This window comes from Macrotis lagotis, chromosome 1 (assembly GCF_037893015.1).
Source record: "Macrotis lagotis isolate mMagLag1 chromosome 1, bilby.v1.9.chrom.fasta, whole genome shotgun sequence".
In the NCBI taxonomy this organism is placed as follows: domain Eukaryota; kingdom Metazoa; phylum Chordata; class Mammalia; order Peramelemorphia; family Peramelidae; genus Macrotis; species Macrotis lagotis.
In genome coordinates, this window is record NC_133658.1 from 297230772 (window position 1) to 297249530 (window position 18759).

At 42.9% G+C, this 18759-nt stretch overlaps 1 protein-coding gene across 2 annotated transcripts in view; it reads right to left on the bottom strand.

The window, feature by feature from the left end:
- Positions 1-16832: 16832 nt before the first annotated feature.
- The window catches only part of CD40 (CD40 molecule), a 69348-nt gene continuing 67421 nt past the window's right edge, over positions 16833-18759 (bottom strand). For both annotated transcript variants that reach the window (XM_074211213.1, XM_074211214.1), the window contains exon 9: positions 16833-17917. In XM_074211213.1, the coding sequence (XP_074067314.1) occupies positions 17768-17917 (150 nt within the window). In that variant the 3' untranslated portion in view covers positions 16833-17767. The remainder of the gene's footprint in view (positions 17918-18759) is intronic.

Below are 18759 nucleotides of genomic sequence, written 5' to 3' on the forward strand. Positions count from 1 at the left end.
GATCAAGTGAAATAAATGATAGGAAACATGATAGAAATGAGAGGGATAATAGTTATTACAAATGTTTCCTATTTGAAGCTTTGTTCTTCAAGAGTCTGGATACAGACATTATTAGGAGTGGGATGAGATGTAGTAGAAAGAATAGATTTAGAGACTGCCCCATGAATTCATTCTCTTCCTATGACAGTTGATTACCACTCTCCATTCTAAGACAGTGGACAGAATTGGTTCCTAATTACTCATTCTCTCTCTCTCTCTCTCTCTCTCTCTCTCTCTCTCTCTCTCTCTCTCTCTCTCCCCCTCCCTCTCCCTCCCCTCCCTCCTTTTCCCCCTCCCCCTCTCCTTTTTTTCCCCTTCTTTCAGGAGGAGGGTAAAGCAATGGTCTCCACCACTGAATACCATCTCCTGGGATTAGTTGCCTCTGGGGAATCCATCCACCACTGCCCCACAGAAATCTTCTCACTTTGAGTAGCCACTCCTGCCCCATGGACAACTGAGTGAAATTAAATTTTCTTATCAAATTTAGATAATAGTGCCAAAGTGTGGGAGAAAGATCACTGGACTGGGGACCAAGAGATGTGGGATTGGGTTTATCTCTGCTCCTAACTCAGACTAGTTACTTTTTTGCCTCAGTTTTGTCATCTAGAAAATATGGGGGGTTGTTCCTTGAGTCCCTCAATCTCTAACAGTGTAAGTGGTCTGCCTATAGAGGTCCAGATAGCGCTCAGTTCTGCATCAGAGGAATAGGAACTGTACCTGTGATTTCATTGATATAAGGAATGCCCAGATAAGAAAATGCCCTCTACCTGAAGTTCCCTCAGTGAGGTCTTCTTACCCTGGAACATCCCTACACTTGGCAGCCTCCTTCTCCCATTGGTGAGCCCCTTCCAGAAACTCCATTTGGAAGAAGGGCCCAGGCCAGCCATCCTTCATTCTCCTCCAGATTCTGTTTCTGATTCTCTCATCTTTGCCACCATCCCATTCCCTCTGCTTTTCAGCTCCCCTTTTGTCAGCTGTCTTCCTCCATTAAAACAGAAACTCCTTGAGGGCAGGGGCTGACTTTTTTGCTTCTTTTTGTATACTCAGCATGTAGCACAATGCCTATCATATAGGAAATACTTGAGGAGTTGACTTGCCTCTTGGGATCCTTATAGGCAGCTAGGTGTAGATGCAGGGTAACCAGAGTCAGAAAGACTGGAGTTTGAATCCTTCCTTGGACTGTGTCACCCTGGGAAAGTCACTTAACCACTCAGTTTCTTAGTTTCCTCATCTGTAAAATAGAGATAGTAAGAGTTACTGCTCTCAAGTACTTATGTATACATATATGCTAATTAATATTGTGCTGGGACCCTCTAGTTCTAAAAGCCTTTTGTCAAGGAGTCAAGACAAGTCAAGAGGGAGGCAAATGTGGAGAGGCAGTTATATATTCAAAGAAAGGAAAGTGTCTTTGACCCTGGTCCTAAACCAGCTCCAGATGTCAGGACTTCCCTATGAGTTTCAGGAAAGTATAGAATAATTAGTCTCTTTGACCCTAATAGAGAGGCAGAAAGAAGGGGAAATGGAGATAAATGAAGGTACCGTGAAGCTCTGAAATAATGTCAGAAAAAAATATAAAAACCTTTGCTTCTGAGATAAGTCAGCATCTGAGTGTGGAACCCCCACCCCCTTGTGTTGTGGGAACCCCGGGAAGTTTCTTTACACTCTGGGGGGGGTGAAGATGAGACCCTGAAGTGCAGAGAGAAATGAAGACCCACCTGGATCCCATATATTCTCCCTCAAAGTCCCCTAACAGGCCAAGGCATAGGCAGATCAGGGTTATTTCCTTCCCAACCCTTAATTGTTCCCTGTCATTCCATAGTACCTGAAGTAAAGGAGAAAGCCTAGTAGCATGAGAATCCTGAATTGAAATCCAAAGCATTGCTACTAGCTACCTGTGTGAACTTGAGCAAATCCCTTAAACCTTTTTTGTGTTTCAGTTTCCTAATTTGCAAAATAATTCAAAGGGTTGGACCATGTGATCTTAAAACCCCTTCCAGCTCTAATCCTTTGATCTTATGATCCTCTAAGTTACAGGACATCTTAGAAAGTGAGGGACATACTGGATGATAAACTTGACTGGTTCCTTCTGTTCAGTGGGGGAATGAAGGCAAGGGAGGAAAATCATCACCCCTGTCTTCTAGTCCTGGAAACTCCTTTCCAAATTGTCCTTCAGGCCCCAAGCAAGGCTGATCAGATTCTGCAGCTACGGTGCCGACTCCCTTATCTACCTCTCTGGAACAAGCCTTTGCATTTACTCCCCAAAATGTGCTGCAGAATTGTGTTCCAGCCCATGGCTCGAAGCCATCTGCAGAGAGAAATCCAGTTAGACCTTGTATAATAAGTTCCTGACAATCTTCCCGAGGACTCTGGGTCATAAAAGTCTCCCGGTTTTATCGCCGGTAACAGACACGGAGTGAAATTAAGTTGTCTTATCAAATTTAGATAATATATATCCCTCTGGAGTGGAAGGGCTCCGGATGGATCTCTCCTGGTATGAGCTTGGAGAGGGGGAGGGGAGAAGACTGATCTGCTACTGGGCTGGTGGGGGAAGGCAATGAGAGGTGGGGTGGGCCTGGACTGCAAGGCCCCCTCAGCACTGATGACTGAATAGCAGTAAGAGGGTCAGGATTGGCTTGGGGCTCAGTCTGACTGTGTGTGGAATTATTTACATCCTAGTAAAATTGGGACAGGAGGAGGAGGAGGAACATATACTGTTAGATAACTAGACAAAACCTTAGAATATAGAAAGTTAGAACATAGCACATAGAATGTTAGATCAGAAAAGGACCTCAGGACTTATGGCATAGAATATCAAAGTAAAAAAGGGGTTTAGAGCTCATCTCTTCTTGCACCCATTTTTCAGATGGTGAAACTGTGCTCAAGGTCATGTAGTGCTTAATGATAGAGCTGGGATTCAAACCTAATTCCCAATGGTATTTCCATATTGGTGGGAAAGATTGAAGGGAAAAGGAGATGACAGAAGATGAGATGAGGGATTAGTATCATGGAAACAAATAAGCATGAGTTTGGCACACTGGGGGAGATTGTGGAGAACAGAAGGACCTGGCATGATATGGTTTATGGGGTCTCAAAGAATTGCACACAGCTGAACAACACAAAATTTCCACCACGCTATGCTGCCTCCTGATTTAGGACTCCTAAATTACACACCTAAGATTGAATTATCCATTCTTTTACCCTGGACATTGAGAAAGCAATTGGAAAGCATCTCTATCTTCTTTGTACTTTTTTGGTTACAGCTCTGTTCTTCCTAGGGTCCCAGACATACCCTTCCCTGTGTGGCAGTGGGCCACATAGCTGTATGCATATGTACTTTTGTTTCTCCTTTTGTGAGTAGTTGTTTGTCCCTCATGGGAAGTATGGGTGTTTGTGTCCTTTTGGGGAGGAGGGAGGTGAAAGGGGCAGAGGGATCAGGTCTATATATTTATGTATTTTTTGACTGTCTACCTCTAAGGATCTATGTGTGGTTGTGTCTAGGGGGGAATTGGGAATTGCATTTGTGTATAAGGTGTTTCCTAGTGGCTATTATTGTGTTTATGTGTGTTGGTTATATGTAGCTTTGTGTACCCCTCTCCTCTGTCCCCTTCCATCCTGAGCTGGCAGCTCCCTTTCTGCTCCTGCCTTCAAATGCTTCCAGGACTGGATCCCCTGGGGATGGATTCTGGGGGAAGAGCCATCAGCCTGGCCCAGACTGTGGTGATAACTGCTGATGTCGAGTTTACAGACAAGAGAGTGAGGGCCAGGGTCAGCCATAATTGGTAAATATTTGTCTATCTAATCAAAAGGCCTTTTAATTAACAATTTCATCCTTGCAACTGGTTTATTTTTTTTAAGTTCTGTGGGAAGTCAATTAAACATAACAGATGGTGGTGAACATGGGGCTTCCGTCTCTCCCACCATCTGTCCCCCCAGTCTCAACCATGCCTTGTTGGCTGAGCAGCCTGTCATTCACCTGAGGAGAATGGGAGAAGGGAACCACTTGGCTGGACCTAGGACACCCAATTGGGAAGACAGGTGACTCTCTCTTTCAAGGAGCTGCCAATTGGTGACCATCTTCTCCACTAAAATGCCTCAATCCAATTCCATGCTCTTTGGACAGCTGGTGGACAGTGCCAAGGTTTCTCCTGTCCTCTCCCCTGGGTATCCAGAGAGACAGTTATGATGCCATTCTGGACTGGGAGTTTGGACACTTGTATTCTCATCTAAACTCTTCCATTAACCAGCTGTGCAACTCTGGACAAGCTACTCTCTCCTTCAGGGTTGAACTTTCTTTATGTATAGCATGAATCAATCGGTTTCACAGGTTAGAAGGCCCTCAGCAGTTCTGATATTCCATGTTCTAATATTATATACTCTAAGGAAATGAAGTAAGCATGTATTACATACTTATTATGTACCAGCACTGTGCTAAATAAATTTTTAAAATTTTATTTTCACAACAATCCTAGGAGGTAGTTGTTATTATTATCCTCATATTACATTTGAGGAAAAAGGCAAAAATGATTGAGTGACCGAGTGACCTGTCTAAGGTCACACAGGTAGGATCTGGGGCTAGATGTGAACTCAGGTCTTCCTGACTCTAATCCTGGAGCTCTGTCTTTTTTTTTGGGTGGGGGGTATATTGTTGTTTGGGGTTTTTTTCCCAAGGCAATGGGGTTTAAGTTACTTGCCCAAGGTCACACAACTAGGGAATTAAGTATCCGACATATTTGTACTCAGGTTCTCCTGACTCCAGGGCAGATATGGTGTCTATCCACTGCGCCACCTAGCTGCCCCACTAGAGCTCTGTCTACTTCACCACTACTTAGTTGCCTCCCTTACAAATGGTCCTTGATGACTCTCACAACTTGTGGGGTTTGAGGATTTGGGGTTCCAACTTCCATATTTTTAACCCTGGGTATCAACTTCAGGGCTTCCCTTTAGGACATCTCTGGGACCTAGTGAAGTCTAAATCCCCAGTTCTTGGTGCCTCTCTGATCTGATGTTTCATCTTGAAAGAACTTGTTATGTTTTCTCATTGCTCCTTTATTTCTCCAACCTAGCCAGGCACCCCATTTTATTGTGGAACAACTTCCTAATATTTAGGAATCATCTTCCTCATCATCCTCATCCCTCATCATCTTCCCTGCTCCTAGTTATCTCTCCTTTCCCCTTCATTTCTCCTACTTATGTCCTTTGTCCTTTTCATCAGAAGGGTCTTCAGATAATTAAAAAGATGGTGTAAAAGCAATGAGGGGAGAGTGGTGGAAAGAGCTCCGGTCCTTGAGTTAGGAGAGATCTGAGTTTGAATACTACCTCTGACATTTATTTGTTGTATGTCTATGGGAAAATTATTTCATCTCTGTGAGCATCTTTTTTCTCATTTGTAAAATGGGAATCCCCATTTTCCTGCAGAAGAGTGTGGTGAGGATCAAATGACACAATATATGTCAAGTTTTTTCAAACCTCATTGAATTATAGGAATGTCATTGATTCTTAATGAAGACATTTCTCATCCTATTTCTAATCCTGTTTCTTTACCTTTAAAATGATCTCTAAATTCTAAAGATTCTAAAATTTCTTTCAGCCTAATACTGAGTCCATTTTCCCCTTCTTGATTTCCCTTTTTCCCACCATAAACATACTCAGTTTCTTCAACTACAAGCAGAACTTCCATTCTACTTTCCCTGGCACTACTTCAGCTTAACTTTGGTGATGTCTCTACCCCTGGTCTCTCCCTCAGCTAGCCCCCCCCCCCCCCCCACAGCTCAGGTGAGGCCATGCTCACACCTGCTCCACTCTCTTAATCAGGATATGACAGGCCCCAGAGCTGATGCAAGGGCCCCAGGAGACTTCTTGCTAATTCCTCTTCCCCAATCAGGCACTTTCTACCTCCTGTCCCCACCCCCATGCAGGCCCACTCCACTGATTGCCTCTTTGTTTCCTGCTAGGCAGATGGCACAAGCCTCCAGTATTCTCCTCTGTCCCCAGCTCTCCCAAGGCCACTGAAGTGTGTTACTCTGCCCTGTCTGTCTCCAAGGTGCTGTCTCTCTGTCCTCTACCTATCTGTACAAAGCTGCACATGGCCTTATATGAAGGTATCTGTCTGTGTCTTTGATACACACAAACACACAGGTTAGAGGGAATGATATTGTCTCTCTCTCTCTCTCTCTCTCTCCTCTGGGAAACATGTACATTCTGGAACAGGACAGATGCTACACACACACACACACACACACACACACACACACACACACTAGAATAGTACATGCACACTCCAGAGAACATACCTTTTTTTCTCTCTCTGTTTCTATCTAATCTGTTTCTATCTCTCTTTTTTTTCCTGTGTATATTTTTGTCAGTTTCTGTTGATGTCCATTTACTTACACATACACAGATACTGGGTTAGTGGGAATAAATCAAATACACTGTGTTCATAAGTCTCAAACTTGAAAGGAATGTTAGAAATCTTTTAGTTTATATTCCTTGTTTTACTGAGGAGAAACTGAGTCTCAGAAAAGACTTGGGGGGGATATGACTTGCTTTAGGTAAAACAGGTTAGAAATGGTAAGGCTGGGATTTAAACCTTTTGCCTCCAATCTAGAGCTCATTCTCCATATCATATTACTGCTTCTCCTGATAGCTCTCTGACTCTGCAGCTTTGATCAACATGTTTCCCCCTCCCATCTCTCTGCCCAATAGAGTGGGGGCAGGGGGAGAGTGTTAGTGCCTAAGGTCTTGGGCCTGAATGAGCACAGATAACACAGCAAATCTTATTTTTCCCCAGCTGAGTTAGCCTTCTAGCTCTTCAGGTGAGCCCCCTGCTGTACAAAGAATCCAAGCACCACCTTCTCTTAATATTTGGGCCCACTGCTCTCCCCCACTCTCTGTGCACAGAATGATGATGACAATCCTAATAATGCATATTTATACCTAACACTTGAAGTTTTACAAAGTGCTTTTTTAACCAGTTTCTATCTGTTGCTGCCCCCTTCTCTACTACTCCCCTCACTTTTCTTCCAGCCTCATTGTCTCCATCTTAAAAATGGGCATAATCTTTCTTGTGAAAATCAAATGAGAGGAAGAAGTTAAAGCAATATATAAATGTGAGTTCTATTATTGGGAAAGGACAAAGGCTCTGATGGCTGAGGGTGGGAATAGATTACTGAACCTGAACAGGCCAGGAACAGCCTTAGCCTCTTCCTACTCTTCTCTCCCTCCCCTACCCCCATGACCTTTACACAACATTCCTCTCCCTGAGGCTTTGTCTCCCATTACTTCCTTCTGGTTGGCGCTGCTACCGTGCAGGAGGCGGAATGATTGCATCTGGGTTTGCTGACTGACTCTACTTCCAGTTCAATGCTCCTGTTGAGCGTGAGGGTATGTAGGGGCCAAGGTCCCACTGAGACTTTGGGGGCTGAGGACAGCATGAGAGCTTCCCTCCTCCCCCTCTAAGAAGGCCCTCTTGGCTCCTTCTTTGGCTTCCTAGCCCCTATGCTTCATAAGACTGGAGCTAATAGTTTGTGCTGTTGGCTCCCATTGGGAAAGAATAGAGGATCAAGCTGCTGGCTTCTACCTTAGCAGACAGGGAGAGAATGGAACCTTGGGGACTCTGCCTGGGACTTTGGGCCCCTAATCTTTTTGATTGCTTCAGTCTTTTCCTTAATCCCCTTCTAACTGCCCTTGGTCAACCCAGGGGTATAATATCTGTGAGGAGAGAGGAGGTTGAATATCAGACCCTCCTGAGTCTTTATCTGTGGATATATTTCTGACTTTGAACTAAATGTGTTCCTGACTTTATTCTGGTCTTTAATTTTTATCCTTGAACCTGTCTCTATCCCCATTCATGTCTCTGAACCTGGTTCTAACTTTAACCTTATTCCTGTCTTTAATGCTATCACAGAACCCAGGCTCAGATTTGTAAGAGATTTAGGTTGCTAGACCTGATCTAATCCCAGCCTTAATTATAGCTCTGTCCCTGGTGCTGATCTCTCTCACTCTGCCTCCACCTTGTCCCAGATCCAATCTCTGACTCTCATATACTTTTCTGCCAAACCTGACTTTGTCTCTGATCCTACCTTTAACCTCTGCCTCTAAACTTACCCCTTGACTCTGTTTTTGATCTGGATCCTGTTTCTAATACTTTTATTCTTTTTAATGATTTTCCCCACCCTGACTTTGCCCATATTTATATCTTTCAAAATTTGGGATCCAAAAATGACTCAGGGTTTAGAAGTCAAGGTAACATGCCTCAAATTTGATTCAAGAAAGGTGGGGAGTGGGGGAGGAGGATTTTGGAGTTAGAATTTTGGAAGTCATGGGGGTCTGGAAAAAGAAGACAGACCCCCTATCTTTAGGGTTAGAAAAACCCCAGAGAGGAAACAAAGAAGTCTTTTATTCCTCTTTCCCAACTTGATTCCCATCCTTATCCCACTAATATCCCTTTGGAGCTGGATAAAAAATGTGACTACTAGCTCCCAGGCTAGCATCTCTCAGAGTCCCCCTATCTCTGGGAATGGGAGATATCCCCCCACCCTCCACTCTGTGCTCAGCATACACCCACCCCCAGCCAGTCCCTCCATCATCCACACAGATTTATTTCACAATAATTTCATTTCATCCCTAGCTACGGGAAGACAGATTGGCGGGTGAGATGATTGGGGATTCAGTGCTGGGATCATAAATTTGCTTCTTCTCCATGAAACTCCCCTGAAGTCCTGGGCATTGAGGGGGGCTGGGGGTGAAGGGGCAGCCGTCCATCTCCCTGCCATGTAGGAGGATGCCAGGAGGGAAGGAATCTCCCTAGCTTGTGCCATGAATGAGGGATTTCTTTTCTCTCCACCTTTGTTACCAACAAGTCTGTTTTTCATTTTTCTGTCAGGCAGCCCCTCCTTCTATTTCCCCCTCCTACCAGCCTTCAGCCTTGCTCAGAGGTTGGAGGCTGCTTCAAGAGTGGCTGAACTGGGGCCTTGGCTCCCACATACTGGGTTGGGAACTCCAGTTGCAAATCTCAGACTTCCCTCCCTGTCAGTAGGATACATTGGATGTGTATGGCTCCAGGCCAGTCTGAGTGCTGTCATTGCAGGCCTTATTCTTTTGTAGCAGGAGAGGAGACTCTCCAGGTCCAAGCCCATATTCACTTAAATATATCACCCAAGCAGCTGAGTAGTAGCACGCCTACACTAACACCTGCTAAAGGAGAGAACACACACACACACACACAAACTATGAGTACATGATCATGCTCAAAGGCACCTACATAGCATTACACCCACTATATGGGGGAAATAGGAACACAGGGTATCAAACACTCAGCCCACCCCCACCCCACACACATTTACATACATACACACAGTCATCCCCATATATACATATATACATCATGGAGAGAGAGAGAGAGAGAGACCTGAATTTTGAGTTAGAAAAGCTGGGTTTGAATCCCAGATTTCCTATTTACTACTTGTGTAGATTTAAGTCAAGTTGATTTATCTCCAGTTAAATTCAGATTAATAATCCTTGCAACTCCCTGGGAAAGTCATTTAATCTATCAGAGAACCCTGATACCTCTCCAAAACAGGGGTTCTTAACCTGTAATAGTAGTAGTAATAGTAGTAGTAGTAGTTTTGAGGGGATTTTGTTTTATTTTGTTTTTTGATTTTTTGCAAGACAATGGGGTTAAGTGACTTGTCCAAGGTCACACAACTAAGCAAGTATTAAATGTCTCAGGTCCTCCTGATTCCAGTGTTCTATTGCATTACCTAGCTGCCCTGAACTTGTTTTTTTAAATACTTTGATAACTATATTTTAGGATTCTTGTTTTCCTGTGTTTTGTTTTATGCATTTTAAAACTTTATGCTAAGAAGGGGTCCACAAGCTTCACCAGACTTCCAGAGGAATCCATAGCAAAAAAGAATTAAGCTTTAAAATGATAAATTTCAGAGAAAATACATTGGCAGAACTTTCTCATTGGTAACTCCCTGCATCAATGAAATTATAAGTCAGCTCATCATTGTTGTTATTATCATCATCATTATCATCATCCTTGCAACTGCCCACCCCATAGGCTTTTTGCGAATAAATTCCTTGTCTAACCTATAGCAATAGAGAAATGAGAGATATTACTGTTGATTACTATTCTATCTCCTGATATCTCCTGTTGTATGAGAGAGGATTGGGTTTAAGATTAAGGTCAGAGGGGAGGCTAGGTGGCTTGGTGGATAGAGAACCGGCCTTGGAGTCAGGAGTACCTGAGTTCAAATCCGACCTCAGACACTTAATAATTACCTAACCATGTGGCCTTGGGCAAGCCACTTAACCCCATTGCTTTGAAAAAAAAATCTAAAAAAAAAGATTAAGGTCAGAATTGGGAGAGGTTGTATCACACAGTGATGAGGAAGATGGATTTGAAATCAGAGATTTGGCATTCCAATCCTGGTTGTTCCACTTACTCCCTATGTGAATCTTTGGCAAATGAGGCTTTCTTACATGTAAAATTGCATGATGGGCTACATGGCCTCTAAGGTTCTTTTTAGATCCTAAATCTATGACATAGCTGAGCTTGAAAGCTAGAATCCTAGGGTTCAAGCCCAGTTTTTTACTTTGTGACTGGGTCTATAATCACTTAACATCCCAGTGCTCCAGGCAACTCCCTAGGAACATAAATTGTGGTATAGTTCTTGTTTTGCCTTTGAAATGGGGAGTTCCTACACCAATTAAATCAAAAGTCTGTTCCTCTTCCCCAATTCCCAACCACCCCCACCTCCCACCATGGTTATAAATAAGTGAATATATATATGTATATATATATATATACATATACATATACATACATACATACATATATATATATATTTAAGAATGAGGACTACACACAAGTGGCAGTGGGGAAAGGATAATAGGAGAGATGGTGAGGAATACCCCGGGTTGAAATGAATCAGGAACTTGAGGACTGAAGACAAGATGGTTGGGACTATCTTCGAAAACCAGACTACAGATTCTAGCCATTACTACTGCTTTTCCTTTCAGGAATGATCAAGAGTACATGCCCTGCTACTCTTTTTTCCCCATATAGGGAAAAAGGACTGAAGGGAGCAACTCATCAATCATGAAGGCAAAGAAGCCCAGTGGCTATGGTTACAGAAGATGAAGAGGGTTGGAGGGAGAAAAACCTAGAACTCAGCTTTATAAGGAACTTTTTCATTTCCATCTAACCCTTCCCTCTTTCTGTCTGGTACCCATGACTATTCATTTTTCCTTCCATCTTTCTTTTTTTTGGGGGGGGGGGCAAGGTAATGGAGTTAAGTGACTTGCCCAAAGTCACATAGCTAGGTAATTATTAGGTGTCTGAGGCTGGATTTGAACTTAGATCCCCCTGACTCCAGGGCCGGTGCTCTATCCACTGTGCCACCTAGCTGCCCCCCCTTCCGTCCTTCTTAAATCCCAGACCCTGTCACCACCCAGGAGCCTCTACTTGCTTCATATTAACTCTTACAGCTTGACAACTAAAGAACTAGCAGAAGGAGAAGGGAATTAAAATGAGATTAAAATAAGGACTTGTAGTATGGGAGCTGGGAACCCTAGATTTGAAGTCTATCTTGGCTACTTACTATGTAGAAGATCTTGAGCAAGTCACTTTTCCTTTTCTAGACTTCATTTGGCTCACCTGTGAAAAGAGGAGGTTGAACTAGATGGTGTCCAAAGTCTCTTCTAATTCTGACGTCACTTCTATATTCTAAGGTCCTTCCAATCTCTGAATTCTATGACTAATTTTTCGTCCCCTCCAATCATCAGGGGACAGTAGTGAGTGCTCAGCCTGGCTTGGGTCCATCCCACTGCTGTAGTTTTAATTAGTATTCTAAGGAGAACAGACTCCAGAGGCCCCTGGCCTGTTTGCACTCTGGCCAGCTCCCTCCCTCCCTCTGGCTCCCCAGTTCTAAGTGAGTAATTCTGTCCCCTCACAGGCTCATTTAAGGGAGGGTTGGCGCCAAGTGAATAATTAGTTACATTCAATTAGGCCTCAATGCTCTCCCCTCACTTGGGGGGACAGGCAGACTAATGAGACAGCAAGTCAGATGACAGTAGGGAGTGAGTGTTAAACACTGAAACCCCCAGGCTGGAAGGAAGTGGGCCGAGAGATTTGGGAGAAAGTGGTATGGGAAGGTGAGGGAGAAATTTAGAAAATGGGGGGGGGAGGGCACAGAATCATTATCTGAGTTCACATGCCTATAGGATCTTTCAAATTTACAAAGTACTTTCCTCACAAGAACTCTCTGAAGTAGGAAATGCAAGAGGCATCACTCCCCTTTTTATAGATGAGGAAACTGAGACTTTGAGGTGAATCACCTTGTCCTTGATCCAAACAGAATTAAAGTCCAGATTTACTTATTTCCAGTATTCTTTTGGTATGCCATGATGACTCTCAGTATAGCTCTCTCATTCATCAGTCTCGTTTAGATCATATTTGTAACCTTAATTATCAGCAATTCTCATTGATGTGGTTGATGTGTTAAGATTTAAAACTGGCATGGTTTAAACCTGTCTTGTCTGGGGGAATTCTTAAGCTATTTTGCTGTCATAAATACAATTGACAATCTGTTGAAGTCTATTGACCCCTTCTTAGTATAATATTTTTAAATGCATAATACAAAATACATAGGGTTACAAAGAAAAACAATTTTATTGAAATGAAGATGTAATTTTTTCCCCATCCAAATTCCCAAGTCCCCTAGAATCTGTTTATAAACCCAAACCCAGGTTAAGAACTTCTTATTTAGCTCAATCTTCTCTGGGGCCCAGGGAGGGGTAAGGATTTTCCTAGGTTCACACAGGTGAGTGTGTTCACAGGTGAGTTCACACAGGATTTTCATTCTGGTCTTTTTGACTCCAAATTCAATGAGTAGAAAAGAGCAGTACAGTTAGAGTCAGACAACTACAACCCTGTCTGGATCATTCAACATGCTTGGCTCTCCTTTTCCTTAGCTATAAAATGAGATGACTTGACAAGGCAATTTCTAAGGTTCCTTCCAACTTGAAATCTATGTTCCCTCAGATCTCTTGCCATTATACTGCACTGTCAGGGCCCAAGAATCTTTTCAGGGGATTTCTTTTCCTTCTTTTGGAGACCTCACCATTTCCCCTCTGCTCCAGGATATTGAGATCTACTGCCAACTTGCAAGCCCACAGTTCACATTATTGAAGTTTGTCTTTTAAAAGAAGTAAAAAAAGAGGTGCTCTGAAAGAGTAAGACCAAGTCCCAAATATCCACATAAATCATGTGTCATTTTCAGTCTAGGATCTGAAGGTCATAAGTTTTGCTACTTTCTGACAGTCAAAGGGAGTTGGGGACAGAGGTGTTGATTTTTTCTCTCTTTCTAGATTTCTGCTATTCCTTATTGCCTCAGCTCCTTAGTCTAATAGTTGACAGTTTCTCAGGCAATGGGAAGGCAAGTATTCAAGTGACTTGCCAGAGGTCTAGAGTTCAGCAGTCTTTCAATGTCACAGCCCATGAGTTTCTGAGTCATTTTTCTACTGTGAATGACATTGCTTCTCTTTGGAGAAAGTGAGAGAGACAAAGAGAAAGAGGCAGGGGTGGGGGGGAGAGAGAGAGAGAGAGAGAGAGAGAGAGAGAGAGAGAGAGAGAGAGAGAGAGAGAGAGAGAGAGAGGTGGAAGAGAGAGACAGAGTCAGAGAGACAGAAAGAAGCACTTAATATATTTGTGTGCAGCTATCTGGAGGCAGTTAGGTGGCATGGTGGCTAGAATGTCAAATGCTGTCTCAGACATTTTCCTAGTTGTGTGACCCTTGGCAAATAACTGAGCTTCAGTATCCTCATCTGCAAAATAGAGATAATGATAATATCTCAGGATTGTCATGAAGATCAAATGAAATGATGTACATAAAGCATTTTGCAAATGTAAAGTGCTACAGGAATGTTTTTCTACTGTTGCTGCTGCTGCTCCTGCTACCTCTACTCCTACTACTATTTCATATCTTATTCCCCTCACAAAGTTCTTCAGAGTAGGAATACTGTCCTTTTTTATTTTTGAAGGCAAAAGCACAATCTTACATATATATATATATATATATATGTATATATATATATATATATATATATATATAAAATCAGGCACCTAATTAATGTTGAATTGAACCAACATTAATTATACATACATATATATGTGTATATATATGTACATATATATACACATAAACATATATCTCTTACAAAACTATATACACCTTGAGGGCAAGTACTTACTATGTTTTCTACACATAGTAGAAAGTATATTTCCTGAATTAAATTAAATTTTTACATTTCTTATCTCCTATAAATAGCATAGTAAAATGGAAGAAAGGAATGAAGGATACTAAAAAAGAAGGGAGAGATTGAAAGGAAATAGAAGTAACAAAGGAAAGAGTTGGGAATTGAATAAGTAAAGGGAATGAATGGAGAAAGAACTGGAAACTATAGTGCATGGTAGGTAGATAATTGAGAAAATGGGGAAGATAAGAAATGGGATAATAATAATATCATATTTCTATATTGCTTAGTGATTTTTCTAATAATAACCCTCTGAGCTAAATAATTCTTACCATATCATCCCCCCATTTTGCAGAGGAGAAAACTGAGGTATAAAAAGATGTAAATGGCTTGATCAGTCATATAGCTAATAACTATTAGAACTGAGACTTGATGCTCAAATTTAATGTTCTTTATAGCAAGTAATAAAATCATTCATTCATTTATGTCTGTACATAGTTGTTTTCCACCAGAGGCTATTCTGGGTTAGTGCCTTTCCTCTGAGATTGCCTCAACTTTACATATATCTTCTATGTATATAGTTATTTTCATGTTGTCTTTCCAACTAGATTCTGAGCCCTTTGAAATCAAGGTCTGTTTTGATAGTCTTTCTTTTTATTCACAGGGCTTAGCATAATACCCACACATAGTAGGTATTTAATAATTGCTTGTTGATTTAACTTACTCATTCACCATTTATTAAATGTTTTCCATGAGAGTAAATTAAGTGTCAAAGGAGAAAAGGAAGAGAGATATAAATCAATGACAATAAAAGGTAATTGAAGAATGGAGAAAGAGGGATAGAGAGATGGGGAGATGAACAGGGAGGTTGGGGAGGACAAGAAGAGTAGAAAGACAACTAGTGGAGATCTCCCTCAGATTCAGGCAAAGATCACAAAAAGCTGCAGAAGTACTGTATGACTATAGAGAGAGAAGGGAATAGGGAAGAGGAACCAGGTAAGACCATCAATCCTCTCAAACCTCTTTAATTAATGGTCTAGTCCATCCCCTAGTCTCTTTGGGGGAGTATGGAGAGGATTTTATTCCCAATCTAGAGGAGACAATGGATCCTGCATCTATTGCCAGGGCAGATGGTAGTCTCTCCTCGTACAACTAACCCATCAGAAGGAGGAAAGTTAGGGATCTGCTCTCTGGGTTTGAACTTCAAACTGGGGATCACTTATTAACTTCTCACTCCTGGCCCTCTCTCTTTCCTCTTTCCAGGTTTCTCCGATCCAGTTTCCAAGCTGCCTGCCTCCCTCATATCACTCCCTTCCTCATATAACTTTGTTTTCATATTAAAATTGCATTTTCCTCTCCCCCCAACCCCCATCCCCAACAAGCAAATTCATAATTTTCTGTATCTGAGCTGCTTGGGCAGACAGATCCCTGGGGGCAGAGTCTTTAATAACAGAGGCTGCCCTAGGAAACCAGACATAGTGCCAGAGGGCCCTGCTGTGACACATATTTTAGAAGGGAGGGATTCCTGAGGTTGTGAAGGGAAATATCAGAAGTTAACTACTGTCTCCTCCATAGACTCCAGTTCACCCATCTTCCATACCCACTTGGGCAAAACTTCTTCCAGTTTTTTTGTGGGGGGGCGGGATGTAGGGAGCAGATAATGGGAGAATAGGAAGAAAAAGAAGAAAATAGGGGTTGGAGAGGAGGACTATGGAATGATAAGCTAAGGGTAGAGGAGAATCAGTAGGGCATATGACTTAGACCAGGAAGACACCATTGAGATCATCCAATTCCAACTTTTCATGTCACAAAGAAAGAAATGGAGGTCTTCAGTGCCTAAGGTCAGACTGATAGAGACAGCTGGAAATTTAAATCATATCCAGTGATTCAGATAGAGTTGAGCTCAAATGGACACAAAGGATGGGTTAGTTGATATCAAAGGAGAAATGAACTATTGAATGGCAAGAGATAAAGAACTCCCTATATGACCAAATAAGCTTTTTACTTAAGAGTCAAAAGCCCTTGTTTTAAATATTGACTCTGCTACCACCATTTGTATGACCTTTAGCAAGTCACTCTTCTCTGGGACACTTTCTTCCATTGTTCAAAAAAGAGATAGGAGTGGAAGATCTTGAAGGACCCTACCAATTCTAAAGTCTATTATGCTAAGGAACAAGGGAAGAATAAGAAACCCAGACAGAGTGGGGGGGGCCATAGAGAGCAAAACTGGCATGGATGTGACCTTAGTGCCACCTTCTGGCTGCTGTTTGCTTTACAGCCACCGCCTCCATTAGAGAGTGCAAGACCCAGAGCCAGAGAAGGGACTTCACGGTGGAGTCAGTGGCCCTAGCTTTGGGTAAGTAATCTTCACCAAGGGAGAGAGGGACCCCTCTGATCCAACTCTCCTCGTCCTTTTACTTTTCATCTCAAAACATAGTCTGTAATTCCAGGACTGAAAATATACTTTGAATTACATTTTTTTAAGCCCCATATGGAGCGGGACCCTAAAGTATTAACCAAGATTTCCCAATGAATAGATCAAGACCTTAGATTGGACTTCAAAGTTTTATTTAATCAATCTCCAAACTAAATACAAATGCCAACTCTAATACCATTCCAAGCAATGTGTACACATCCCAATCACCTTTCAGTGATCATAAATAATACTTGGAGAGACAGATAGACTCTGACCTGACCATCACCTCTATGCCTTTCTTGTATTTGTGCCCCAACCACCATGGGCTAAGGCAGTCTTCCCACTTCCCCCCATCTTTTCCCTTTCCTTGGCTCTTGCTCCATCTGCTCCTCCTATCTGGTCACCCCCTCAGCTGGCACTGTAAGAAGATAATGGGATATTACATTTTTATCCTGATGTTCTCCCTGAAGATGGGGAGCAGGACACCATTGCATCCAGCAGCCACAGCAACAACCACTCACTCTACAGCTAAGACAGAGAGCAAGGAAGATGGGAAGACCCTGGGCCTTGAGGTGGAGGCTAAAGAGTAAAGTTTCCCCTGTTCTGCATGGAAGAGATGAGAAAGTCAGCCTTAAGATCAAAAGTACTTTGTGAGATATGTGTATTCATATGCCAGAAATTTCCTCTTGTGGTTTCTGGTGAGAGATGTAGGGATTGTGCCAATGGAAATTCCTTTTCTGATAACTGGACCATTTTCTTTTCTACCTTCCTTATACAAAAGCAGCAGGCCAAGAGGGGAACTCTGGGGCCTGGAAATGTTAAAGTCATTACTAAGGGGGAAAAGTCTCCAGATTCCGTGTACCATGTACTTCAAGGATCAAACAGGAAGCTGACAGTCCCCCAGTCCGTCCCCCACCTATCCCTCTGACTCCAAAAAAACAGCTGCCAGGATTGCTGCTCTCAGGACTCTGGAGCTCTCCCCCATATCAAGATGCCCTGAACTTCAATATCTGGCCCCATTCTGGCCCGGCAGCCCCTTAGGCCCACGGCCTCTCACTGTCCCTCTTGTTCGGAAATGCGACTCTCTTTGCCATCTTCCTGGGTGACTGGCTGGCCCCGCAATAAGGTTTCTTGCACAGGGAGTTGTTCTTCATCCTCCTGGGGACTTTTTTCTGTGTGTAAAGTGACCACTTGCAGGAGATCCTGTTCAGGACAAAGTCATTATTGAGGGCAGCAATCTTTACAAATCAAGTGCTCCCCCTGTGAAACAGAAAGAGTGCATTATGCTCAACGTTTTGGGGTAGAAGAGAAAGGGCTGAAGGTGGGAGTGACGTGCAGACTCCCCTCTCTGTTCCTCATAGTCAATCAAGATCTGCAGTCAAAGTGTGGACAGGATCAGGATTCTAGGTTCCTTTCCATGGGTGCCTCCTGCCCCCTGCTGGCCACACCATGAATCACAATAGCCTTTAGCCCTTTTAGGATGGAATCCAAGGTCATAATTTTTCGAGTTAGAATGTATTTAAGACATGATCTAATCCAACCTTTCCCATTTGAAGAAGAGGAAATTAAGGGCCCAGAAAGTTATGACTTGGCCAAGTTCACACAAGTAGGACACAGCAAAACCAGGACTGGAACCCAAGTTTTTTTTGCCTCTAGATCAAAATGCTTTGCCCCTGCTGAAGCCTCTTCCTCCCACAGATCCTGCCTTTGCTGCCTACCTTAAAGCTTGGGGGGGGGGCGGGAATCACAAGTACCTGACTGTTCAGAAGACTGGAAAATAGCCAGGTACATTAGCTGCCAAATCTTGACACCTGGCTTGCCAACAGCTGTGTCGGGAGCTCAGGTACAAGCCCCAGAAGAAGGAATAAGTAGAGAATTATGGAGCTAAAGAAGATGCAGCACAACCCTTTCATTTTACAAAGGAGATATTGAGGCCTGGAGACAGGAAAGGATCTGTCCAAGGTCACACAGAGTCCAGATTCAAACCCAGCTGGCTCAATTCCCAGCCCAATGTGAGCTTTCTGTTCTACCAGAAGGGTGCTAAC